We start from the raw sequence: 24,842 nt of genomic DNA, 5'->3' as shown, positions 1-24,842 counted from the left end.
CTTGTCATTCACAATGTGGACAAACTGCAATCACAACATTTCTTTGAGCAAAGGGAGTAACACGCCCACGCGAAAGAGTCTTCAGGTAAAACAAAAAGCAGTTCCGAGGTACTGCGACTCGCCCGCGGAACCTGCTCCAACAACCAAAAGCTGGGATTTCGCGAGCTGGTAAGCAAAGAGTTTTTATGAGTTTTCCGTCCCGGTGATGATATGTTCCTCTCTCTACGCAACATTAGACGAGGACACGTTTCAGATTTAAGAAACGCTTCATAGAGCCAGCGGCTTTGTTCTCACTCTTGTGCTCTGCTTTCCTCAGCGGGGATTTCTTCCTTTTCTCAAAACGCAAACGTTTCTTACGTGTTTGCAGAAAACACGTAGAGAACCACATTCCAAATGATGGCAGGTAATAAAAAAAAAACACTAAAAATAAATCCTTTTTAAGAAGTGATTATTCAGCCATTTTCAAATTCCTGAAATTGTTATGTCTGTAGACCATGGAGACCTGTGCGACGGGCAGGAAGCCACGTACTGCATGAACGGAGGGACGTGCTATAAAATACTCTCCATGGACACGCTCTCCTGCGTGTGAGTAAAAGAAAAAAAAATTCAAAAATCACATTCTCGATTTTCCTTGGTATGAAAAAAATGTCTTTAGGAACATATTACTTTTCATTTTGGAATATCTGTCGATGTCACGAGATGTTATATTCATGGCAGTTTTCCTCGGTTCTTAAACCAGATGCAATGAAAGCTACAAAGGCAGCCGGTGTGAGCAGTTCCAACTCTTCAGCACCACCAGCAACGCAACAGAAGCAGGGTTGATTGCAGCCCTGGTCATCGTTGCTCTCCTAATCTTAGCGTTGCTGGCAGTCGTCATCTACTTCATGCGCAGGTAAATACATTAAGGATTACCACGAAAAGTGTCTAAAAATGACATTATGTGGAAGTGTTTTACGCATTATACTAAGCTGGTATTGTTCTACTCAGGCAGAATGTACACTTGGAAATAAAACAATAAGCATTTGTTTTGTTCCCACGTAGGGTGTTGAAAACCAGACAACAGAGCCAACAGGACAACCCGACAGAGTACTGGAGAGTAAAACCCAGAGTATGATCGTCTGATTTCCATGCGTTTCTCTTTTTGCGGAGTTACGGCTGCAGACAGCAGCCACTAAACAGCTGTAACGTAAGGGGCAACTCCTCGCACTCAATTAACGACCACTAAAAGTTATTATTTCCACTGCAGAGAACAAACTCTCTTTTGGTTATTGTGCGTGTAATTCTCGTGTGTCATTGAGAAAACCCAAAATCAGTGTTGAAACAAAGCTAAGAATAATAAACCGTTTTAATAACACAGAGCCGAGCTTTCTGTTCTCAGACGGACTCAAACATAAACTCTACTCACACTAAGACAGTGAGCAGTTGCCCAGAACGATTCCATCACAGCATGTTCGGCAGCTGCCGTTTGCAGCGTTGTTGCTCAATACTGGATCAGTTGTACATAACGTTGTCCCCATTAGTCGCTGAGACACAAAAACACGGGAAAAACAGGGTCACGGTTGAAAAATACCAAGTTTATCTTGTCAAGTCAAGAGAGGACGAACACCTCATGAGATTTTTTTGAGTCCACAACCTTTGGTTTAAAAAGATGGAACTGGTGTCACTCATATCACATTTCAATCTGTGCTTTAGCTGATATGTACGAAGCATGGTTGTAACATCGGAAATATTATTCTCAATATTTAGTTATGAAATAACCCCTTGTGTCAATTGATGAATATGCTCAATATCCTATTAAATATTTAATAAAGTTTGTGATAATATATCCAACGAACCCCACTGACTGATTTTCTGGTGGGTAGGGGACACACACACACACACCTGTCCTTCCTCTAGTCATGATCACTTTATTCTATTCTTCACCTATCTTAAGCCGAAACCACATGAAGCAGCCACGACTGGCCAGGATGACATTACATATATATATATATATATATATATATATATAAAAAAAAAATTAGCTGATCGCGAGCCAATCACCAGCCCGATGAATCTAATAACAGGAACTCCCAGCAGATTCCTGTTGAAAATAGATGCATCCAATCTGCTTTAATGCAGCGAGGAGGAGGGGTAGTTAAACCTGTTGGACTGCATAGCCGAGGTTTGTGGGTCTCTTCCTTTTGGAACACGTGCCCCCACCAATGTGTAAACTAAATGTGAATTACCAAGCAACAATCTACGGTTGGATCAAAATCGTTGAGGCATGAAGTGGGCACAGCAGTGGATACTACAGTACTGGTTCAGCACGTCATGTTGCTACGACCCAAAAAGCCACTTCATGGGGTGTAGAGACGGTTAAAAAGGTTTATTGTGCAGCTTTAAAAAAAAAAAAGAAAAAACTTCTTTCCATCGTATGTGAAATGTACGGAATGAAACAAGCCAACGAACTGATGCCATGAATCAGTGGCTTGTTTCTATGTGTTGATTTACAGCATCTTGCTTCCACCTGGTGTCAGCGTGTCAGTGTTGCAGCGGGAAGCGAGTGGAGTTCACGTGACAAACATCTAGACCCAACGTTCACGTCGTCCAGGTCGACTCACTCCAACGAGCTCCTGGCAGCGTCAAACTCGTGCGCAATTTTCAGCGCTGTGCTGTTAAGTCCAACCGACTGCATGTTGGTGATGATGGTGACGACCACTCCCCGGGGGACGCGGGGGTCCCGCCCTTCGGCCTCCTCGCCGGGCAACACCAGGAGGACGCTGCTGGCCCCCACCGCGCCTCCCGTGTGCGACACGTAGTGCCTCCGCTTCCTGCACTGCCCGTACCTCTGCAGCTTCTCCACCACCAGCCACCCTTGGGCGTAACGTCCGTCCCTGTCCCAGCTCGCCTCCGTCCTGTCAACCGGCGACCAAAGGTCCATCGCCGTTTGGGGCGCGAGGAAGCCGGGGAGGAAGCCCCCGGCGTCCTCCAGGTGGGCCAGCTGGTAGCTGTAGAGCAGCGCGTTACCGAACAGCAGCAAGTCGCCCACCGTGGAGAGGAAGCCGCCTCCCGCCCACTTGTAGGAGTTGTCGACGTACGGGCAGTTGACGACGCGCCCGCTCTTGTTGAGCCGATAGAATCTGCGGAGGAGGAGCAGCAGCAGCAGGCGTGGGAATCGTCTCATTTCACGTGGTGAAAACAAATCAGACGTCTTTCCGAGGAAAGATGGAACATGTCTACACATCTCGTTTGTGACACTCGACATTGGTCACTCATTTTACCGTGAGCGGTGGTAGATGATTGGGTCGTTCTTGTCGGGCACGGTATTGAGCATTCCCAACTCGCGGAACATGGTCATCATGACGTCCAGGAAGTGCTGCCCGGCGGCTCGCTCCACGGCGGCACTCAGCAGGGTGAAGGCGTGGGTGGAGTACAGGAAAGTGGTGCCTGCACATAAGAAAAAGAAAATTCAAGATCATCAAGACGTTGAACCACATCTGAATGATTTGGCAAGCGAGTAATGTGCTTTACCGGGTTTGAAAATGAGCGGGTCGTCCTTGAAGAGGTCCAGGGCCTCCGTGACACTTTCAAAGTTGTCCTTCAAGTAGTATTCCTCGTGCTCAAACTCTTTTTTCTTCTCCCGAGTGGCTTCTGTGCCTTTGGTGTTTGGTTCCGTTGCAGAGGAACTCTTTGCATCTTCTTCCTTTGGCGGCTTCAGGAGGCGCTTGGCCTTCTCCCTGCTCTCCATCACTTTCTTTGCGTCCTTCTCATAATGCCGTATACCACTCAGGTGGGACAGAAGCATGCGAGGGGTTATCGTGACCTGCAACGAATGACGCGCGCGTGAGCCAAAACATTCCCGGTCAAAAAGAAAACCTCCGGCTCCGTGCTACTCGAGTGGCTTACGTCCTGTCCGTTAAAGCGTTTCCGGGGGAACTCAGGGACGTATTTCTGGACCGGGACGTCGAGCTCCAGCTTCCCCTCCTCGCAGAGTCGTGCAGCAGCTGCAGATGTGAGGGGCTTGCTGATGCTGGCGACGCGCATCACCGTCGCCGGGCCGCACGGCACGCGGTTCTCCAAGTCGGCGTAACCGATCCCTGGGGGACATGGAGATTTTGAATGATCCTATTGAGAGATTGAAAGTGTTATGCAGGAATACACATGAAATATGAATTGCGAAAAGCCGCACTGCAACTTATAAGTTCATTTTTAATACATGTCAGGACTTTGAGGTCAAACACTTTGTTTTCTCGTGGTCACAGACTTTAAAAAAGGACTTCAGAGGCACCGACCTTCGCTCCAGACTTCCGCACCATCCACGGAGACGCCGACCACCAGCCCCGGAGCCCCGACCTCCGCCTGCGGGACCGGACACAAAACACCGACGTGACGCACCGGGACACCCGGGAGGGGGCGGGGTAGAGAAAAGCAGCACGCGGGGCCTACCTGTTCGCTTACCTTTATCCTCTCCACAAGCTCCCTGCTCGCTTCTATGGCGTCGCCGTATCGCTCGGTCCTGCGCGCGTCGCAACGGGAGCCGCCGGACGCGTCCTTTCGGTATTTCAGCCCCACGGCCAAAGCGATGGCCGCCGCCGCCCCGCGTATCCACACCGTGGACTTTGACGCGTGTTTAGAGAACGTTGTGTTTGACCCCCCGACGCGGCGCGTTTGCTGGCGGGCGAAGGCGCTCCTGCTGCAGCGCAGCAGCTTGGCGCGCGCCGCCAGCTGCGGACATTTGGCACAAACGCCATTCGGCGAAAACAACCGGGACATAGTTGGACGCGTGGTTCCTTTCTTTCTTATTTTTGAGATAACTGATACTTGTTCTTCTGTTTTTTACGGCGGGTGTCGTCCAGCTTAAAGAGGCGTTGGCGCCCCCTGCTGCTCCGGAGTGGGGCTCGGATTATGATTCCTATTATTTAAGTGTACAATGGTCCAACCTTTCACTCTATAGCTCATCATTAGTCTTTTGTAAATTGTACCTTGGGGATGATGTGGGCCTTTGGGGTAACTGCGAGAAGGTGACCGGTGCGCCAGCATTTTTGTTTTGCTTTTAAAGTTGTTTTAAGAGCCAAACATTTGATGTTATTTTCTGTGCAGACATTAGTGACGCTGCACTTGGGTTCTACACTCAATCAAGGGTTTTTGCAGTAAGTTTCTGTTATGTTTGTCTGAAAGAAATGGACTGGTTTGCTACTACTAGCACATGAATACTGGGCTGCTTGACAGTTTTTGGTATTTGTGGTCTGAAATAAATTGAACGTATTCATTTTTATTCAGATGTTTGTTCCATGTTCAGGCACATCTGACAGAATAATCAAAAATATACCCATTTACCCCCTAACCATAATGCATATATAAGCAGTGGGGCTTTAGGTGGACAGAATGACGGGGAAAATACAAAAACAAATGCAGAATTTTCCATTTCCCACACAGTTTAATAAATATGTGTTATACATAAATGTCCTATAACATTTTCCAATAAGTGCTGCATATGTCTGGCTGCTGATCCCGATGGTATAAAAACACTCCTATAACTGCTGCAAACCTCTATAAATCGTACACATCCGTCCTTAGCTTCACCTTGTGCTTAATTCTTAGGGTTACAAAATTAATATTATTTTTAATTTTTCTGACAAATAGTGTTTTGTTTCCATGGCTTTGCATCAGGTTTGATTCAATCACTTGCCATTCATGTAGGTAACCTCTAGATGGAAAAAAAGGCTAGTATACAAGTTAGAAAACTTTCAAAACGTGCCTTTTTATTTTCATGATTTATAAATGTCAGATATGATAATGACATGACACATCTACATTAATACAATGCACAACCAGATGAATGAAATCCTACTTCATAGACAAGATGGAGAAATGTTGAACCATGGTTTTAAAGGATCAGAATATACTGTAATGCATTGCTTAACAATACAGTAGCACCAGTTTAAATGATGACAGGCAGAGCCAATTTACACCAACACGTGTTAAGAAAGTTTCTGGGAGGAGGGCATGTAAATATGTTTTACAGAATTTATGTGCAACATTTCTACACTTTGTCTATATGTATGTGCATAATCTAGGTAGCATGGAACGGACCAGATTAGCTTCATTTTAATAGAAAACCAATTTACAAATGTTACCACCAAGCTCTTCTCAAGGATTGCAAAAGGCGGACATCATTACAAGATTAAAAACTGGCTTGCGAAAAAATAGCCGTTGAGGCCTCATCAAAGGGAATAGTTAAGCTTTACTTCCCCTTAGCTTTGCTCCTTGGTCAACTTCCGCTGAAGGCAGGACGGTGAAATAACAAATGCATTTAGCCGTTTCATCTCTACCATCGGCAAGGTGTGAGGAGAGAGGTTCATGGTTAGCAAGGTGCATGTACAAAAAGCCAAAACCACAAGTGCATGTGGGGTCGGACCGTGCTTTCACAAATTATTCAGTTCCATTAGAGTCTGGTCCAGCATCTGGTGCATATCGAGGTTCTCTTCCTTAGCTTGTGACAGTTTTTCTGTTAGAACATCAAATGGAGAAGTTATAATCTCACACAATCAAGCAGTAGTTATTGGTTAGCTTGCATTAATAATCAAGGAGGTTACATAACCAAACACATCTAAACCTCCACTTTGAGGACACAGAACAAGAGAAACACATAATGAGTAAACGGCTTGTTTTAGGATGTGCAAGCCCCCATGCAAACAGTTAACAACAAAAAAATCCATAAAAAATAGATTATTGTATTAGATAATAAAGACGATACATTATATATTTGAGTCCCTGATTTTCACCAAACTTCGATTACATTTCCACAAACAGCAACACAGTTTTCAAGCAGTGCGAGCATCATACGACGCCAACAGAAGAACTTTGGATCTGGCTCTGGATGAGATTGTCACGCACACATTAAACCGTAACACACAAGTGAGACATCCGCACAGTTTAGTCATCGTTCAAGGCCAAGCGCAGTTCGTTAGTGAGAAGGCGGTTTTTCTGAAGTTGATGGTGGAGGCGATCTTTGCAGTCAGAAAGCAAGTAGAGAAACAGAGAGACGGGAAGTCAGAAGAAAAGAGGAAAAGCCGGTTGACACTTACCTTACCAGAACAGGCCATAAGTAACGTTTTAAAGTCATTTATGAAACACACCGACACCATCTGAACAGCCATTAAGTAACACAATCAAACTGTGTTTTGACGTCCTTGATCTTGAGAGGCGGTTTTGGGTGAAAAGGACGAGCAAATGAGCAAGTTTAATCCCAATAGGTCAAAGGATAAAATGGCAGCTTAATAATAAAACCTATAAACCAGGATAGTTTGGGAACAAAACAGAAGCAATAACTACGTGCACTGTTTATCTGACATCTTGCTCTCTATCGAATGAATCTCATCACCTGCTTAGATGTGGCTGCAAACTGAGGATAGACCAGAAGAACGAGGCTCATTCATCACGTCTTCAATCACGACGTTTCAAAGTAATGGTGACAACTTTAATAAAAACACTCAGTATATGTCATTGTTTATTTATTCAAATAGATGACAGGATACTGTGTATCATACAAAGCCCAGGTCTCATAATCACTAATAGCAATTAACTCCATTTTTTTTCCCCTCCAGCAACCACATGAGGCTCAACAAATCTCACACACTGTTCTGTACTCCACCGTTACACCCTTTACTCTCCTACTTCACCACAATCCAACACTAATTCCCTACAATTCTCAAGTCTTTCAAGTCATTACTAAATGTTGAAAAGTGCCTGCATTCATCAGGTGCTAAGAGAGAAGACAACTTGGCTCAGCTTTCGGTCCAGTACCTGCAGTTGTTCTGGATTTCTGTGCTCACGTCACTACTGTGATATTCCTTATATCTCAGCTTCACAGAAAATATTTGAATGAAATAAAAAGAAACATTAAAAAAAAGCCGTGTGAAACTCGTCGAATGGCTTGTTGAGATGCAGAAAAGATGAGGATCATAACTTAAAATCGGGGCTACTTAGTTTAATTCGAGCCACTTGAAAATAAATAAATTAAAGAGGAAAAAAGGGACAGAGTAAAGAGATACAGCTTACATAGAAGGAAGGACGTTTATTTTTTACACAATGCAGAAAGATTCTAGGAGTCTGTACAAGTGATGGGATGCAATCGACTTTGACTTGGGGGTGAGAACATGAGGAGGAAAGGAAAGCAAAGACAAGAGAGGGACGGGGAAGTTGAGAGACGGCTGGAGGGAGCAGACAGATGCCGCTCAGCCGGCAGGAGGCGTCTTTGATGAGGTGTGAAATATTTATCTGAGTGGGGAGAGAAGAAGCACAGTGAACCAGCGGGTCGGCGCGGGACCTACGCGGACCGGAGACGAGCACCACAATGCACCCGAACCACTACGGAGCCGGAACACGCGGCGGCACGACATCGTGAGGTCAGCACATGCTGGCAAACACCGTCTGGAGGACGGACCAACTCCTTCCTCTGATTAGATTGGGGGGAGGGTGGGTTTGCTAATGGGACGCTACGTTGTGAGTTAACCGTCAAATGGTACAACCGCTAAAGGGGGGCTCTTGCAAAACACTCGGGGGGGAGGAGGGGAGGGGGGGGGGGGGGGGGGCTAACTTCTGCACAGAAGTAGACCATGTTAGTAGAAGAGGAGGGACAAAACACTCGCGTTAGAATCCGACTCATTAAAAAAAACACAATTCAACTCCCATGCATTGCCAGAATGTGAAAATATAGTTTTTAAAAATATCTAGGAATGTGTATAAAATGCCTTTAATGCCAAATCGGCAAAGCGTAACAGGACTCAAGTCCAGTGCAAAGGGCATTCAGTATCATAACGAAAAAAGGCAGGCGCAGCGGGTTGAGATTTACATGGAGGTCATGTCGTTGAGGGCGTGGTCCAGCTCCTCGCTGATGGCCTTGTACTTCAGTTTCTGGGCATACAACTCATCTATTGGTGGGCCCGAGTGGTGCAGGAGGGAGGGACGGGGGACGGGTGGGGGGGGGGCAAAGGTGAAAGGAGCACAGGGCACGGAGGTGAAGGGTGAAGCATCCGGAACATTGGCGAGAGAGAAAAAGATAGGGAGAGGTGACAGAAAAGAAAATTGAAGGCGGGGGGGGGAAAAAAGGAAAACAAAGTTACACCAGAAAATGACTGAATGGAAAAGCAAAAAGCAAAAGTCTGGTGAAATTCCTCAGCGTCATGAAGAGAGACCATAAGTCCTTGACCACCAAGTCAACATTCAAGCCTGATATCTGTGATAAACATAAAGCCAGTCTTTCCTACCATAGGACGTAGAAAACAAACCACTAGTAGACTAAGAGTCACCACACATAAACATGATGGCGTCTGGAAAAGAGCCGTGACGCCATTAAGACGGAAGCAGAAATACAGTGTAAGAGCGAAGCAAACAAGAGGCTTAAGAGATTTTTTTTTTTGCCATGACACCATCACTGACACAATAACCCTTTCAACACAAACAAAGTAGCTTTCTAGGGAGGAGGGCGAGAAAATCCTACCTTCCAAGTCATCAATGGTCTTCTCAAGCTTGGCTACTGATCTCTCAGCAAACTCAGCACGAGTCTCAGCCTGTGTTACAGAGACAAACCACGGAGTGAGTGCGACACTCAAAGTGTGATACGCCACCTGGGACTCGTATCTCCTCAGGGGGGGGGGCTCAGCCTGCAGATGGGGCCTTATGAAACTTTACCTCCTTCAGCTTGTCGGTGAGGACCTTGATCTCCTCCTCGTATTTGTCCTCCTTCTGTGAGTACTGTGGGACAAAAAAAACAACACCGACAGGTGTCAAACACATGGCCGTGGATTCTGCATGTTTCATGAATGTTTACGGATATGGACGGGTTATGAAATAAAAGCGAAGGGAAGAAGCTCCTCTGCTCCCTCTGACTGAGGAGTGTGACAGCATGCGCTCAGCCAGGAGGCCGCACTCACCTTCTCAGCCTGGGCCTCCAGTGACTTCAGGTTGTTGGTCACAGTTTTCAACTCTTCCTCGAGCTCAGAGCATTTGCTGGTGTTTTAGATGGAGGGGATGAAGTGGCGATGGATAAGAAGGAGGGGTCGAGGAAGAAGGAGGGAAGCGAGGATGGGCAGAACCAGAGGTGGACACGAACCAGGAGGAAGGAAGAGGGAGTAAGAAAGGGGGAGGGAGGAAACAAGACAAATAAGAACTACAGGGATTCAACGAGTACCTTAAACAACCGGGAAGGATTGTGAGAATAGAAGTTTGAATCGAAAAGTAGTGGGTTGTAATGGCATTATTAATTTGGTTTAAAGCTATTTCCGCATCTCTCTCTATATATATATATATATATATATATATATATATATATATATATATATATATATATATATATATATGTGCATCATGCTTTATATCATGCGCTGTCTTGAGTGTGAGGTGTTATTCTTGCACAGTCTCTGCCATGTTAGAGACATAAAAGAGTCCAAGTACTTTGAATATAATAGAGTAGAAAAGAAGAGACAGGTGAAGCAGTGGGGACACTTAACAGCATGAATGACAGCGGGAGGAGTTATTCATCACAGATCTGTGTTAGTTCCTGTTTGTAGTACCTTTAAGACGGAGGAGCTTAGTGATTTCATGCCTTGCTCCAAACCCCTTAGCTCTTCTTCCCCTCTCCGAGTCCGTCTGTTTATGGGCGCGGCGGACGCGTGCAAGCCAAAACCATTCAAACCAGTGAGAGCATGCAAATGATGAGCGCACACGGTACGAACACAGGGCACACTGTTCAAATGGACACCGAGTCGTACGCTTTGCGTATCGGCGCTCAGAGCTCAACTGTTGAAATGCTAGTGCACACATGCAAACGTGGAAGTGCAGCTCTAGTGCGTGTAAAGGTGGGACCTCTTACCCCTCGTTCAGCTCAGCGCGCTCCTCTGCACGCTCAAGATCACCCTCAATGATGACCAGCTTACGGGCGACCTTTGGGTGCAGCACAACAAAGTGTTACAACGCAACACATGAGTGTGACAATACGAGCATGCGGTTTTAAAGCTCCACTTGGTAACACTTTGCTTTCGCCCCCATTGTTAGGACTTCCTGCGCATAAGATGAACATATAATAAATGCTTTATAACTAAGTATTTGTCAACAACTATAACTGAAGTAGAAAGTAATGTTAAATGAATATACTAAATTAAAGTATAAGTACCTCAAATGTAAATGTATTAGGAAAAATTCCACAACTGATTACGATTGTGTTTCACTTTGTATTCATACACCACTTGCTTGTGGGACTAATAGTTGTAGGAAAATGTGTAAATACATTTATTTTATGTACTTACATTAGTGTTTTATAAGGAATTTATTAAATGGTTATATATTTCCTATTAAAGCTGATGTGCCGATGGCTGAAAAACTCGCCTCCTCATATTTGCGGTCAGCCTCCTCAGCAATGTGCTTGGCCTCTTTCAGCTGGATCTCCTGCAGCTCCATCTTCTCCTCGTCCTTCATGGCCCTGTTCTCAATGACCTTCATGCCTCTGTGTGAGGGAGCAACCGTGTCGACGGACGTTAGAGAATCAGGAGCCGACAGCCAACAGGGACACAAAGGTCCAGTGCACAGTGGTGTCGGCTGCTAGATCTCAAACAACGTCCTTCTCAAGTGGAGGACTCATTGTTTCCTGACGCGACAATGGGACGAAATGCTGAATTTGGGGACGTTAAGCGACGACGTCACTATCTGACACGGCACAAGAAACCCACCTCTCGCTCTCATCAGCGGCCTTCTCAGCCTCCTCCAGCTTGGTCAGGGCCGTGGCCAGACGCTCCTGAGCGCGATCCAACTCCTCCTCAACCAGCTGGATGCGTCTGTTAAGGGAGGCGACATCGGACTCGGCCTGGGGGGGGGGGGGGGGGGGGGGGGGGGAGAAGAGGAGCGAGTGAGTGGACGTCTAGTGGCGCGGCGTCTTCAACAAACAGCATGGAAATTAGGAACAGGTGAGCCCAAAGACGGTAGGATAAGTGGTGGAGTTGTGTTTTTTTGTTTCATGCCAGGTGGGTGACTGCAATCACCGTGGAGCTAACGTGTTTCTGAAGGCAACCTTGCATTGGGAAGGAGCTGGGGGGCCTCCTTGTCCCAGTGCTCCTAATTGACTAGAACAACCACGTCTCAGGGGTCATTACTCGACCCCTGAGAGAACATTAAGGTTCAACTCAAAGCCAGACAATTAAAACTGCATATGAGTGCTCTCAGGGAACACACAGGGGGGGGGGGGTCCCTGGATAGACAACAACCGTAGGGGACATTTAAAATGCACCGATCACATGTCGACCCAACGGGGCCCCCACAATCATTCAAACCTGCAACTTCACTTCTGCCAACGTGCATCTGATGGTTGCGAAGGAAGGAGGAAGTGGCGATAACCCCGAAGCAATGCTTCCATCTCCCTTCAAACGATCGACGTGGAGCCCAAGCTCACACCGCTGTAAGACGTATTTCCCGTCGAGGTAACTGCCGCTATGTGGGGGGGGTCGGAGACGGGCGGGGGGGGATCACACTTCCTGTGCACACCTATTGTCCGTATAAGGGCATGTCAAAGAGCGCAAACTCTCAGCGCACCTTGCATGTTGCCCACGGAGTATTTATTCTACTTCCTGGTTGCTGACAAATGATTTATCCGAACGTGTAACTTGCGTCTGGCGCGCCAGCGGAAGCGAACAGACGGAATTCCCCGCAGAGCAGGTTGAACGAGGAGCGGGGCGCGCAAAGTGCCTCGAAGGAGGCGCAAGTGAAAGCGATTATGAGGCAACGCGCTGACGCAGTGTTTTAAAAAAGAAAAGAAAAGTAATATTGCGGAGGGTGGGCTAAAGGTTACCAATTATAGACGCTTAATTAGCCGAGAACAGAAGGCTACCGAGCGGGTAAAAAGCTCGCATCCTGCGGGGCCGCGGTGCGTCATCAGAAACCCCGCTATATCTCCGCAGGAACGAACCCGCGCAGAAAGGGGCTATAAGAGCAGCGTGTGATACGGCGTTTTAATAAGCAGCTCCTCTCTGTCTGCATAACCAAAAAAAAAAAGCCGACACAAACCTATGGATGCTTACTTGTTCCCTGGCTGCTCTCTGCGCGAGCAAGTCCTTCTGCAGCGCCTCGGCTCTCTCTTCAGCACCGTCCGCCTGCTCTTGTAAGAATTTGATCTTTCGTTTGACGGCCTCGAGCGACGTAGCTCCGGCCATTGTTTACAAGGAATTGCCTTAGGAAGGGTTTCTAGTCTGCGCTCTGAGCCGCAGCGCGAATTTCCGAGTCGCGGGAAGGGGTCGAGGTGACGTCTTTGATTGCGCTGAAAGGCGCGTGCAGAGCATTCTGAGACGCTGTCTGCGAGACGCTGCCCGTCAGTTGTCCAGGAAGTACCGCTAAGAAAAAAATAAAAATGGACCCGAAAATGAACTATTATGACTTCCAGTGCAAAGATTGACCCTCTGCAGTTATGCCTTATGAAATAAAAATTGGAAATTTAATTGATGCAAAGTAACGATGTATTTTGTAGGACCAGAACGCACCCAGTAGTTCCAATGTAATTAGCTCGCTCGGTCTAACGGAGCAGCAGCGCCATCTGCTGGTCAACTGTGTGTGGTGCAAGTGGCGGTAAAATACTTTCACCGACCACAGGCCGTTCAGTAAGTTGTCCCTGAATATCTGTGGTCAATACCACAGAAAGCCCTTCGTGAATATTAAAGTGGAAAGGAAACAAGGTTTTAAAACACTCGTTTTAAAAAAAAAGAAACACATGGTGCTAAATACGGCATCAAGTGTGACATGGGAGGCTAAAACTCACCTGACTGTAAAGTAGTCACAGTAATAGTCACAATAAGGCGTAACTCCCCACGGGGAATCCAATTAAAGGCTTGTTTTTTATCACTTCTAAACCACACTCCCAAGTTATTTCCTCTCATTGACTCTTGTGACCAAAGTATCTGCTGCACGCGCGGCCACTATAACTGATGTGGCATTCGCGGGGTTCCAAACGGTCGTGAAAAACAGTTTTCTGGCGACCTTTTGCACGTGACAATAAATCATTGACATAGTTTAGTTTTCATGTATCAATCCGAAGGGAATGTATTTTAAAACGCGCATTTCCCTTTGGAGTGCCCCCCCCCCCCCCCCCGCGCTGCCCCTCCTCCCTGCGGTCAGCAGAGCGCGCGGCCCGCAGCATGAGCTCCATCTTGACCATATAAAGCGGTAGGGCTATATTTATCCAGGCCGATGGCTCCCTGCGCGCTTCAGGACGCCTTCCTGTCCACTCTGAAAAACACTCAATTCTTCCTTAAGACTGCACGAAAGAACCCTCCCGAGACCGTGAGCACACGACGACCCGAACTATGGGTATCGATCCCACCGAGCCACACTACGGATTCATTGGATGGGAAGTGCACAATAGGTGTTGCAGTAAAACAGCCAATCTGACTTTCTTTGGGCAGACTTGTGAGTGATTGTGCATGTGCTCCTTTAAATAGCTCAACAAGGTGTGTGTGTGTGTGGGGGGGTCCCGGTGAAGAAAGTGAAGTCGTGAAGAAGCGTGTGGTGGGAATGGTGCCGTCGTGAAGCCCCCTTCCTTACTTACATCAGCGGCTTTCTTCTCAGCCAGCTCAAGCTTCTCCTGGGCGTCCTTAAGAGCCTCGGAGTACTTGTCCAACTCATCCTCAGTTCCCTTCAGCTTCTTCTGCAGAGCTACCAAATCGTCCTCCAGCTGAAGTGGGGGGGTTTCAGTGGCCGAGCGGTTTCAGAGGTGATCAGCGAGCAGATGCGTGAACGCGCACAGGCGCAACAAGAGCGCGCACAGAGGGACGCACAGGACAGGACACCCAGAAGACAGGAGACAGGGAAGAGAGAAGAAGATTTAGGGAAGCTCATGCATCTCGGCATCGTGTACCTTGGTGGCGACTTCTTCAGCGGTCAGGAACTTTTCCTCAGCGGTTTGGAACTCCTCAAACACTTTATCTCGTTCGTCTTCAGAAACACGCAATTTCTTTTCCAACTCTCTTATATCGTCCTCTAACTATACATGCACATTAAAAACACACACACATCAGGAAGTTAAAAAAGCAATAACAATATTAGCATGCAATTATTGAATTATTTTGATCTCAATCTAATAAATTAGCGACATCATTTTGGGGAGATGTTTGCATCCGCCAAAAACTGTTGCGGGTTGGAGGATTTAAAGGATCCAGAAATTCAAGAAGGATCGATTATTCCTAATTTAACGATGGTCCTAATTTGGGATTATCCTTAAACGTAATGGATCCATAGCTGCTTTAAACTGCTCCTGCTGTTCCTGCTACTTTCTATGGATCTTATGAATTTTGCGCAAAAAAAAAAAAAACCATCAGCCGACCTGCTTGCTTCTGTCCTCTGCCGCTTTCTTGTCTCCCTCAGCCTGCTCAGCTCTGTCCAAGGCATTCTCCTTGTCGAGCTTGAGCATCTGCATCTTCTTCTTGATGGCGTCCATGGCTGCTTATTGTCTGTTCTGCACCAACAAAACGTCCAAATTGGGGGTAAAAAAGAAAGCAAGGAGGGAGCGGGACAGCGGCTGGGGCGTCTGCTCCTGACTGGACACTAAGCTGGAGTACAGGCTATGCCTGACTGTGCCCTGTCAAATATGTACTTTCAACGGGGGGGTGACTGCATTCTTTTGGACATCCAATACTTTTTTGGAGGGGGGGCGTGTGCGGGTGCCCGTGCGTTTCTTCAAGGCTCTGCTCTGCGATTGGTCGCCTCCCGAGCGTTGGACTTTTGCTACGCCTTTATATGGGGTGTGATGGAGAATCAGGCGGCTCCCACGCAAAGGCTCCCCGATGCAACGCTGCAGAAGCCGTTTAATGCACGGGACAAGATGAGCGCAACATAAAGATCTCTGCGCGATATTTGCTTTTTACCAACCGCGGCAACACATTTGAAGGCAGCGTGTGGTGTTTGTTGTCTTTGTTGAGTGACTTTTGAGGTGTTGACATTTCTACTGAATTACTGGACGATGGAATAATACATGGTGTTCATGTGAATGATCTTCCAGGCTGAGTGGGAACAGTTTACCTGGCTTTTGTCAACTTGTAGGCACTGTTAAATAGTGTGTGTGTTTGTTTGGGGGGGGGGTGAGGGCAAGTGTGTTAACACAAGACAAGTGTGCCGTTTGAGAGGGAAGAGATGCTTCCGATAAGCCCAGCGAGCCCCAGTGGCATTGTTCACAGTCTGGGAAGTGTTTACCTGATGATGTATCAGATATCCTCCCTGAAACTGTTGATGAGTTATTTGACGGCGGCCAGGAGGACTTTTGTACCTCAATTCCAGCAGCGGAGCCGCTAATTGACTTGGCATTTCAGAAATGTATACTGTAAAGTGCAGAGGAGGGATATTTTAGCGTACATGTAGCACATTTATTAGAAGTTTTACATCTTTATGGGAATGCATGTGTCGCATTATAGTCAGATGTGATACTCTATTATTACAATTTATACGTAATTGAACGTATAGTTCATATTATACGTAATTGAACGTATAGTTCACTATTTGAACATGAGCCAATTTGAAAGACATTAAAGAAATGCACTTATCTTATGAAACACACAACTGCAGTGACTGAGGACACACCAAGTGTCTTCTAGTCTTCTAAAGAACCCTCAGGGATATATTTAGGATCTCCTTCTCTTTCTTGCACCTGCCTTCGTCTGTAATATGGATCCAGGACTCTGTGCCAAGAAGGCACGGTCCAGTGCTAAAACATATGTTTCTTAAAATAATCCCTGTCTCCTTCAGGTTTTGGTCTGTTTTACAGATTACTATTGATATTTGTCTGGCTGACTTTTAGTTGTAAAAGTCAAACAATTTTAGTTAACGTGTTTACAATTTTCTCATTAAATTGGCTTGAATTTAGACACCGGCCTTGTCTTGGACATTGATTGAACCGCTAATTAGTACAAACACTATTTAGTTCATCTTGGACCAGCCCGCGTTATAATAGACTGTCAATTTAATAATTGTAATTAGCATTGAAAAGTACTGTTGACAGATCGGGCTTATTTCTGTCAGCTTTTCTCTTTCACCCGGAAGAAAATTGGTGGATGAATGTGATTTTTGGATCACAAGGTCTTTTCCCTTTCTAACTTTCTATGAGTGAAAATAAAATTCTAAATGTATAGAACTTGTAGCTTGATGCTGCACAGAAACGGCTCAGAATATGCCAAGATAATACCTTGCTTACCAATATAAGTAATTGACTTCATTTAATGTAGCGAGAGTGCTGTTTACTGTACTTTAAACATTTAAATGTGAGATACGCTGCCTTAAATAGTTCTGAATCTTTCTATCTGATACTGTGTGCATATAGTACTTTATGCTGTTGTCACATCAAACATCTTCAGCATCACTAGTCTTCATCAATGTGCTTACACTGTTGACAGAAAGCGGGATTCGTAATGAGATCTTAGTTATCTCAAACAGCCTTTTCACGTCAGGGACTCCGGGGAGGTTTGCGATGCGCATGGATTTGCTGTGGCATTCTGGGAATGAAAATAAGCTCCATTATGATGCTTCCTTTAACGTGCGGGTGGCAGAGTACAAATAGCACAGGTTCAAATACCTTTGCTGTGATTAAAGTAATCTCAAATCTCGGTCCAGACATTATTGAAAAACTACTACATTCTGAGTTATATTGGAAAATAAAAGGCACTTTAAGTTAAGATGGAGCAAAAGTACATAAAGAAATCTTGCTCACTCACATTCTAGGTAATGAGAACAGCAGAAACAAAGTCTTCAGTATTTCAGGCTGTGGTCGGGTTCCAAGGAGTTTCTGTTCCGTGGCTGCTTAAGTGAAAACAATCTCCACACATATAATTTTGTGCTCTCTGAAAAAAGATCTGCTGCTCAAGGCCTCCAAAGCCTCCAACCAGAGGAGCTGATGAAAGCATCTGAAAAACATGGAACCCTTTGTATCATATGCATGTTATAGCATTTGAGCTCTTACTGAAACTAATATGGAAGGAGTTGTGCACTAGTACATGTTTGTCATTTAACTCTGTATTTTCCTCTGTCCCAAGTATTTAATGTCGTGTTATTATTATTCTCTTTAAAAGGCTGTCTGTCATGAAAAGATTTGCACCGGCTCATTTAAAAAGCTAAGAATTGTCTGGCCGGTCATCCACAGAGGCAGCGACAGCTGAGAGGACGTAGTGTCGCCTTACTGAACGAGGAATTAATCACCCGCTGTGCACTTCATGTAAAAGCAGACAACAATTCCGATCTGAGCTCAAGTCTAAGAAGAAAGTACTTACAGCGATATAATAAGCAAATCAAATCAGCCAAATTTTACATGGATATTAAGAGGAATCAACAACTGAGGTGTGAGAGACAGACTTTCCGCTCTGCTGCCTTGTGGTCTTGACGTGGTGGTGCAGTTTGTCCTTTTGCCAATGGAAGTGACACAACGGCTTTCCCAGAGCTTTAATACTAATACTGTAACCCTGTCATAGTTAATCTGTTAGGCCGACAGTGACAACCCACTATGCGTAAGGAATGTCCAGTTCACCTCGCTGCCCAGGGAGGAGCTCGGCTGTTGTGTTTGCATTAGACGTCCCCCTTTGAGACCCCTTGTCTGAAGGCCAAAATGCCACCACAATGGAGACGGTGTGTCTGTCACAATACCTGTCAGATTGGTTGTTTTTTTTAGGTGTTGGTGGCTCCTTGCTAAAACGACATAATCGAATGTGGAGCTGGCGGCATTCTGACACGTTAGAGGCTGCTTTCTAATGACGGTGACGGACACTGAGGAGCTCTGACGGCGGCGGTCCCTCCGCGCTGTGAGCGGCCCGCGAGCCTCTGAGCAGCACACAGCCTGGCCGTCAAATGCCATCCCAGGATTTCTGCAGACATCGCCCAGATATATATATAGAAACAACTCCTTGGCCCTTACAGACGTACCCCTGGAATTAGATAGCTCCATGCAGGGGCATGATCATTTAGCATAGCGAAAGCAAAGAGAGAGGGCGCAACCTGAGCTGTAACCCAAGCCCAGTCCACGGCCCAGTGTCGCTGGGTTTAGTCCCAGTTATGTTCCTCTGACATATACTGCTTGTACGTCGCAAACTGGTGCACAGGTGGGAATACATCCACAACCACGATACAGGAACCGCCACAGTGTTCCACTTGATGGAGAGTTGCAATAAGGCCACAAAACTCTTGAGTCACGTGATCCCGCCGGGGTGATAAACTAAAGGTGTAAATCAAGCAACAAATGATCCCGCAGTAAGATGTAATTCTGTTCAGACTGTATTTGAGAGAGCGCATACAAAAATACTTCACAGTTTGTACCGTGGACATGCTTAATAATGTTAGTCATACTCCTGAGGTATGAAGGTCAAATATTTTAGTTGCAGGTGCTCCATCCAACCGTAGAACAAGTAGCCGCTGTTAAATGAAAGGATCAGTCATCTCGGTGATACAAATCCTGAAGGAATGGGGCGCAACATTTCTTTGTCTCATATTGTTAGAAATCTCCACGATTGGGCTTATTGTTTTTTTTACAGATGCATTAGTCCAAGTTTGCAGAAAAAGCCTCAGTGGCGCAATGCAAGAAGCTGCGACTCACTGAGAGAAAGCAATAAAGGCATTTGGTGTAAAAAAATACCCCAAATGAAGGCTTCCAGCTCCGCAAACACAAATGTGGGAAAAAGTCATAATGGAGGAAAATTTGTGGCCTCGGCAGGACTGTTTGTTTGTGTTCTTCCTCTACAGATGGAGACACACACAGAGGCAGGAATGCGAGGCATATCTGATGCTGCTCCGTCAGCTTACACTCAAAAAGGGGAGGAGAGAAAGCGTTCGGGGGGAAATGTCATGACTCATTTCAGACTCATGCAAGAAGCTACGCTAGAATTATTTGGTTAAATTAAACTGTCCAAAAGGTTAGAGATGTCATAGCAGGAATACTGGATGGAAATCTTTCTGACATCCTGGAATACAAATCTGCCTTTGATTTAGGAAAACTACCCTTTTTGGCCCTTCTGTTGTGTTTGTTGTACACACTAAAGGGAACGAAGGGAGTAACTGTTTGTTTACAGGCAGCTTTATCTTCTCCTAGTTCCACATTACGGATTCCTTCCACAGCGCAGCAGTTTGCTCACATATTCTTCCTCTAAGGAATCAGAGGATGTTAAAAATTCTATTTAAGATGTTGACTTAAATGCTCACCGTCCTCTGTTTTGTGTTTGTTGATTTCCTCCAACAGCACAACGGTTGTTGCTTTCTCTCCCACAGCTGCTCAGCATCTTGTTTATTGTCTCCTTTAAATATTTGCCTTCAATCTTTTGCCCCTCATGTCACAGGGCTACAAGTGTGTGTGTGTGTGTGTGTGTGTGTGTGTGTGTGTGTGTGTGTGTTTGCACACAGAGGGGGAATCTTTGATATATGTGTCCATATATGGGCCCTCTGCTGTTAGCGGGGCAGAGCAAGCAGAGCAGAGGGCTTTTTGTGAGGTCCAAAGACTCACTCGATATTTCTTTCCATTCCACAGGGCTATAAAACTTCTTGGTATGCACCTCCAGCTCAGCCACCGTTACAGTCGCGCCTGTCAGAACCCGCCGCTGCAGATCAACTAAACAATGGCAAGAGAAGCAGGATGCTGGACTTCTATGGGAGTGTGTTATTTTGCCTTTCTTTATTTTTGTGACACGGCCCCTTTTAACAACAAAAATCCATCCGAGCTCTCCTTCAGGGAGAGTAATAATCCTCAAAAAAAAAACAAATCTCAGTGAGAAAGAGCAGCGTCTACACGAGCACATGAACTTCGGCTCAGGTCGAGAAAGGCCACAGTGCGGAGCGTGTTTTGAGGATCTACGGCGATGAGACATTCCAGTGTGGTTTTCTTTGGCGGTTTAAAAAGCTTGCGGGCTACATTCAATATGTCTGGGTCGCAGCGGTCTCTCTGCAGCGAGGAACGCCACCTGCGTTCTTTTAAAAACGCCTCGCGTGCAGCCCCACATTTGATCAAATGGCGTGGCCGTTTTCCAGGCGGGCTTAGACTCACCAAACAGTCAGCGGGCCGGAAACAACACTGGTGAAGTGAAACAAGTGCTTGAGTGCAGGGACAGGAAGAATAAATCCATCGGGTGTGGTTTAGTTAAATCCTGCTCCAACATCCGAGGCCTCCAGGTCAGAGATAACACAGTAAGATAAGAGGGTCATTATGCTATTAGTCTCCCTAAAGAACACATCTCTCCCATACAAGAATTTAGAAAGGAAGACGTTTTCGGGTGATTTAAATGAGTTTACATACTCAATCACTAACATGAAAAATAGTACTGAATTTACGATTCTAATAGGAAAAGTAAAGTAAAAGTAAATATAAATCACCAATTGATATATTATTAAATCTGACGTTATCCAATAATACACATTTTGCTGGGATGGCTTTGTGCTAGTTTCAACATCTCCAGACACACAGTAGTGTAGTCAAATGGTTTCCAGGCCTCCTCCTCCGCCGAGGGGTTAGAAACCCGTTGATTTGTACAGAAATGTGTTGACGTATTGGCCTTTTCTCCAATCCTTGCATTAAATAAAAGCAAAAAAACCTCAATTATTATTACTATTCCCTATAGTCCCATGAGACTGGGAAGACCCTTTTTCGGTCAATCAAAGGTAATCAACTGACACCAAGAAGGGCAGACGGTCCATGTAGGACACATTAGTTTGGATAACGTTTTACTGAATATTCATCTTGGCAGTCCCCATACTAAATCCTTTCTTAGGAAAACTGGCCGAGCACTAAGCGGAGTGTTTATTCAGCTTCGATGCCGGGCGGGGAGGCCGCAGCATTGAGAGAAGAAAAGGAGACAAGGACTTCTCTTTCTGCTAAAATGTGGCCCGTCATCTCAACGAGTGTCGAGCAAAGTTTCCTTATTAAGATTGAGGGTTCGGAAGGACCAGTGTTACATTTCACTCTCGACAGCTTAAATCCCAGGAACACCGCGGATCAGTTCCAGTCGGCAGCACCGTCTGAGACCGGCGGCTCCCCCTGTTCGTGAAGCTCATTCCCAGAATGCTCAAGACACCGAGAAAAAAAAAAAAATCACTGTAAATCACTCGCAAAAAAAGCCGGACTTTGGAAGAGCCGGGCGTTGGACACACACATGCTATTGGATAGATATTCCTGATATTACTTGTGGAGTCGTCCAAAATTAGCACCCGGGGTTCGAGTCTCAGCTGTTACCCAATATAGCCCTGCTGTCGCTGCTGACTGAGAAATACTGCCCTCCTTACATGAAGGCTAAAGGAGCTGCTCTGTCGTCATGGGAGAAAGAGACAGCGAATGCTGTCACTCAGCAGGATGGACACCCTGAATGCGACTGCAACTGACTCACATACTTCACATAAAAGCACCACCCACCTGTTATCTCGCGGGGGAATCATGCCTGCTTTATTATTACACGAAGGCCTGGAATGTGAGACATTTCTTGCAATTTCCAATCACAAATCTTGTCAAGATATTACTTTTTTTTAACATTTGGATGAGCAGAAGCAGTGTGTGGACCAACCCTGGTTGTCATTTTACATGGAAAGCATGTTTTTTATCTAAACCAATCCACCCCAGTTGGTTTCAGTAGTTACATAATCTGTCAGGTAGCAAATCAACCATTTAGGGGCAATGTTACAGCAACATATTGGCTTTTAACTCTGTAAAGTCACAGAACATTACGATTGCCATGTAAGTTAAGACAGCACTGACGTTATCTCTGCAAACAGAGTCACTATTCTCAATAAATCAAAGGGTGTACGGTGGATGCGTAATGGAGCCATGATGTTGAGAAGAAACATGCTGATGACCTAAAATAGTCATGTGCTCTAGACCTGAGTAAATGAGCCTCTCACATCAGCTGCTGTCCTCCAGGTTTATGTTAGCAAACCCTGGTATGTGAAGAGGACCAAACCACCGGCACATTTCACACAATGACCTTTGATAAAACCTGGTTGCTGCCATTGCTTTTCTTCAGCCTTTCCCGAGCATATAAATGCACAGCCAGTAAAAGTATGTTAATACGTAGCCCATAATGTACATGTATGTTAACACAGTCTGCATCCCTGAAACATCGAGTGCCTCAGAGTCTAAAGGAAACGTTAAAATACAGACACAATAGTTGGTTCAGTCATTAAAGCAACCGTCTTAATTTACAAACAAGGTAACACAGATGACGAGGTTCTGGTGGTGTCTTCTCTTTGGCTCTGGACTTTGTCAAATGACAAATGGACCAAAGCTAAACATTAATTACAGCTGTTTACTGATGAACAATGCTGTTCCACTGTTTTATCAGCTTGGCCAAACTGTGATCTATTCGGCTGAACCCTACTACCGAAACATTAAAAAACAAACTTTTTTAATGTTTCGGGAGCCGGAGTTCTTGAAATGGAGATGAAAACATCACATAGACGCAAGGTTTTGCACTTCTATTATTATAGAATACATTTTGGGTATTTCACTTGCAAGATTTTGATGCGGTCTGTGAAAAAAATGAAAGTAGTTTCAGTAGCATACTTTCATGAAATGGCCCAGCCCAAAGCTAAAGCTTTTCCCATTGTGCATTTTTCCAAACCTCACTTCCTCTTTCATCATTTTCTCTTCATGTGGAGAAAACTGTCTTCGGGGCCAGACTGTTTCTCTCTCTCCATGCTGAACACGATAGCCTCTAAACCCATTTTAAATCACAGCCCTACCAGAACTGGGTCGGGTAAGATGAGCTTAGTAAGTAACTCCTCAAAAGGAATATTTTTTAAGTGATGAATGAAAGCTGAAAATTCAAGGAATATTTGCAACAACCAGTACCAGTTCCAACACAACAGATGTAAAATATCATTAAAAAAAAAGCAAAAAAGCAAATTTCAATTTGTTTGCATCTGCACCTGTATTTTAAACTGAAAATGAACTGATCTTTGCAAAAGATGGGATCTTGATAAAGCTCTTTAGGTTTGAAACGTGCTTCATTTTAACAAATCAGGCATCAGAACGGAGTCAACAAAGTGCATCGCGGGTCCACAACTTCTTCCATGAGCAGGAAGATGCGACGGGACGTCTCGTCAATGACGACCAATGGAAAAACGAGAAAGGGAAGGAAAAAAAAGAGAAAGCTTAGGAAACAGGCTGATCTATTGAATCCAATTCTAAAATATTCATTGTTTTTATTTGAACCATCACAGTGCTTCTTCTGCAAAACGGACATTTTTACGTTAAGTGCTTAAATGCAGGACGTTTGTTGTAAACTTGGTTACAGCTTTAAGTGGTATATTAACCAGTCTCAAATCATGCCGTACAGGACAATAAGAGGACCAGTCCACTTTTACGTCATTCGTCTGTTGAGGTTCTGGTGGATCAACACAAACGAGGAACATTCTTGTGGTTCTGAAGGGGGAGAGAGAGGGTGAGCAGTGGATGGGCAATCCCAGCTAAACACATGGCTTCAGTTTCCCCTCTGCACCGCGTGGCCAAAACACTCAAAACAACCAAATATGGTGTTCATTAGGAAATCCTCTAGATCCACGTTACGGACTTTACCATCGTATGCTGCTGACACAAAGTAGGTAATGAGCAGTCGCCAGTAGCAAATCCGCGACCTGTCAACGCGAGGCTGCTCCTGAAGAGCCCTGAGGTTTTAGCCGTGGAACTGGGATCCCCAGAGTGAAAAATGGATGTGAACTCTCACTCATGACCAAAGGATCCAAACGGGAATCGCTGCATACTTCAAGGTCTGGTCCGTGAACCAGGAGAGAAAAAAACCGAAAAGAAGCACATCCACTATGTCCATATTTGGCCTGGCTTACTTTGCCAATCCTTCCACTAGAACGTATTTCTCCAAACACCCACT

General features: G+C 45.4%; 3 protein-coding genes across 13 annotated transcripts; 1 reads left to right on the top strand and 2 right to left on the bottom strand.

Annotated features, from left to right (window-relative positions):
- The first annotated feature begins 25 nt into the window (after positions 1 to 25).
- nrg4 (neuregulin 4) lies at positions 26 to 1,834 on the top strand. Its single transcript, XM_040162533.2, has 5 exons — positions 26 to 168; positions 317 to 403; positions 492 to 585; positions 740 to 892; positions 1,042 to 1,834. The coding sequence occupies exons 2-5, from the start codon at positions 394 to 396 to the stop codon at positions 1,112 to 1,114; spliced, it is 330 nt and encodes a 109-aa protein (XP_040018467.1). The 5' UTR covers positions 26 to 168; positions 317 to 393; the 3' UTR covers positions 1,115 to 1,834.
- Positions 1,835 to 2,349: 515 nt separating this feature from the next.
- lactb (lactamase, beta) lies at positions 2,350 to 4,890 on the bottom strand. Its single transcript, XM_040162527.2, has 6 exons — positions 4,438 to 4,890; positions 4,272 to 4,338; positions 3,886 to 4,076; positions 3,511 to 3,802; positions 3,261 to 3,426; positions 2,350 to 3,119 (listed from the first exon to the last, which is right to left on the bottom strand). The coding sequence occupies exons 1-6, from the start codon at positions 4,750 to 4,752 to the stop codon at positions 2,597 to 2,599; spliced, it is 1,554 nt and encodes a 517-aa protein (XP_040018461.2). The 5' UTR covers positions 4,753 to 4,890; the 3' UTR covers positions 2,350 to 2,596.
- Positions 4,891 to 5,712: 822 nt separating this feature from the next.
- On the bottom strand, positions 5,713 to 15,722 carry LOC120809031 (tropomyosin alpha-1 chain). Of its 11 annotated transcripts, none has more exons than XM_078082825.1 (10): positions 15,338 to 15,649; positions 14,564 to 14,689; positions 11,706 to 11,839; positions 11,365 to 11,482; positions 10,853 to 10,923; positions 9,915 to 9,990; positions 9,673 to 9,735; positions 9,482 to 9,551; positions 8,834 to 8,912; positions 5,713 to 8,259 (listed from the first exon to the last, which is right to left on the bottom strand). In XM_078082825.1, the coding sequence occupies exons 1-10, from the start codon at positions 15,449 to 15,451 to the stop codon at positions 8,256 to 8,258; spliced, it is 855 nt and encodes a 284-aa protein (XP_077938951.1). In that variant the 5' UTR covers positions 15,452 to 15,649; the 3' UTR covers positions 5,713 to 8,255. The 11 variants fall into 11 exon arrangements, with proteins under 11 accessions (XP_077938951.1, XP_077938956.1, XP_077938957.1 ...); XM_078082829.1 differs by lacking the exon at positions 9,915 to 9,990 and adding an exon at positions 10,554 to 10,629 and having other exon boundaries at positions 7,477 to 8,259; positions 15,338 to 15,711; XM_078082827.1 differs by lacking the exon at positions 14,564 to 14,689 and adding an exon at positions 14,873 to 14,998 and having other exon boundaries at positions 7,477 to 8,259; positions 15,338 to 15,608.
- Positions 15,723 to 24,842: the final 9,120 nt, after the last annotated feature.

The sequence above is a fragment of the Gasterosteus aculeatus genome, chromosome X (assembly GCF_964276395.1).
Source record: "Gasterosteus aculeatus chromosome X, fGasAcu3.hap1.1, whole genome shotgun sequence".
Lineage (NCBI taxonomy): Eukaryota > Metazoa > Chordata > Actinopteri > Perciformes > Gasterosteidae > Gasterosteus > Gasterosteus aculeatus.
Note: the sequence above shows the minus strand (reverse complement) of the source record. Positions and strands in the feature narration are given on the sequence as shown.

Bases quoted from the DNA above. Each gene is read 5' to 3' on its own strand.
- lactb (XM_040162527.2), bottom strand. From the start codon at position 4,752: ATGTCCCGGTTGTTTTCGCCGAATGGCGTTTGTGCCAAATGTCCGCAG. The intron at 4,339-4,437 runs GTAAGCGAACAG...CCGGTCCCGCAG, and splicing joins AGCTTGTGGAGAGGATAAAG to GCGGAGGTCGGGGCTCCGGG. The intron at 3,803-3,885 runs GTAAGCCACTCG...CATTCGTTGCAG, and splicing joins AACGCTTTAACGGACAGGAC to GTCACGATAACCCCTCGCAT.
- LOC120809031 (XM_078082830.1), bottom strand. From the start codon at position 15,451: ATGGACGCCATCAAGAAGAAGATGCAGATGCTCAAGCTCGACAAGGAG. The intron at 11,840-14,872 runs GTACACGATGCC...CCCCCCCCCCAG, and splicing joins CTGAAGAAGTCGCCACCAAG to GCCGAGTCCGATGTCGCCTC. The intron at 9,736-9,914 runs GTGAGTGCGGCC...TTTGTCCCACAG, and splicing joins TGGAGGCCCAGGCTGAGAAG to TACTCACAGAAGGAGGACAA.
- nrg4 (XM_040162533.2), top strand. The intron at 586-739 runs GTGAGTAAAAGA...TTCTTAAACCAG, and splicing joins ATGGACACGCTCTCCTGCGT to ATGCAATGAAAGCTACAAAG. The intron at 893-1,041 runs GTAAATACATTA...GTTCCCACGTAG, and splicing joins GTCATCTACTTCATGCGCAG to GGTGTTGAAAACCAGACAAC.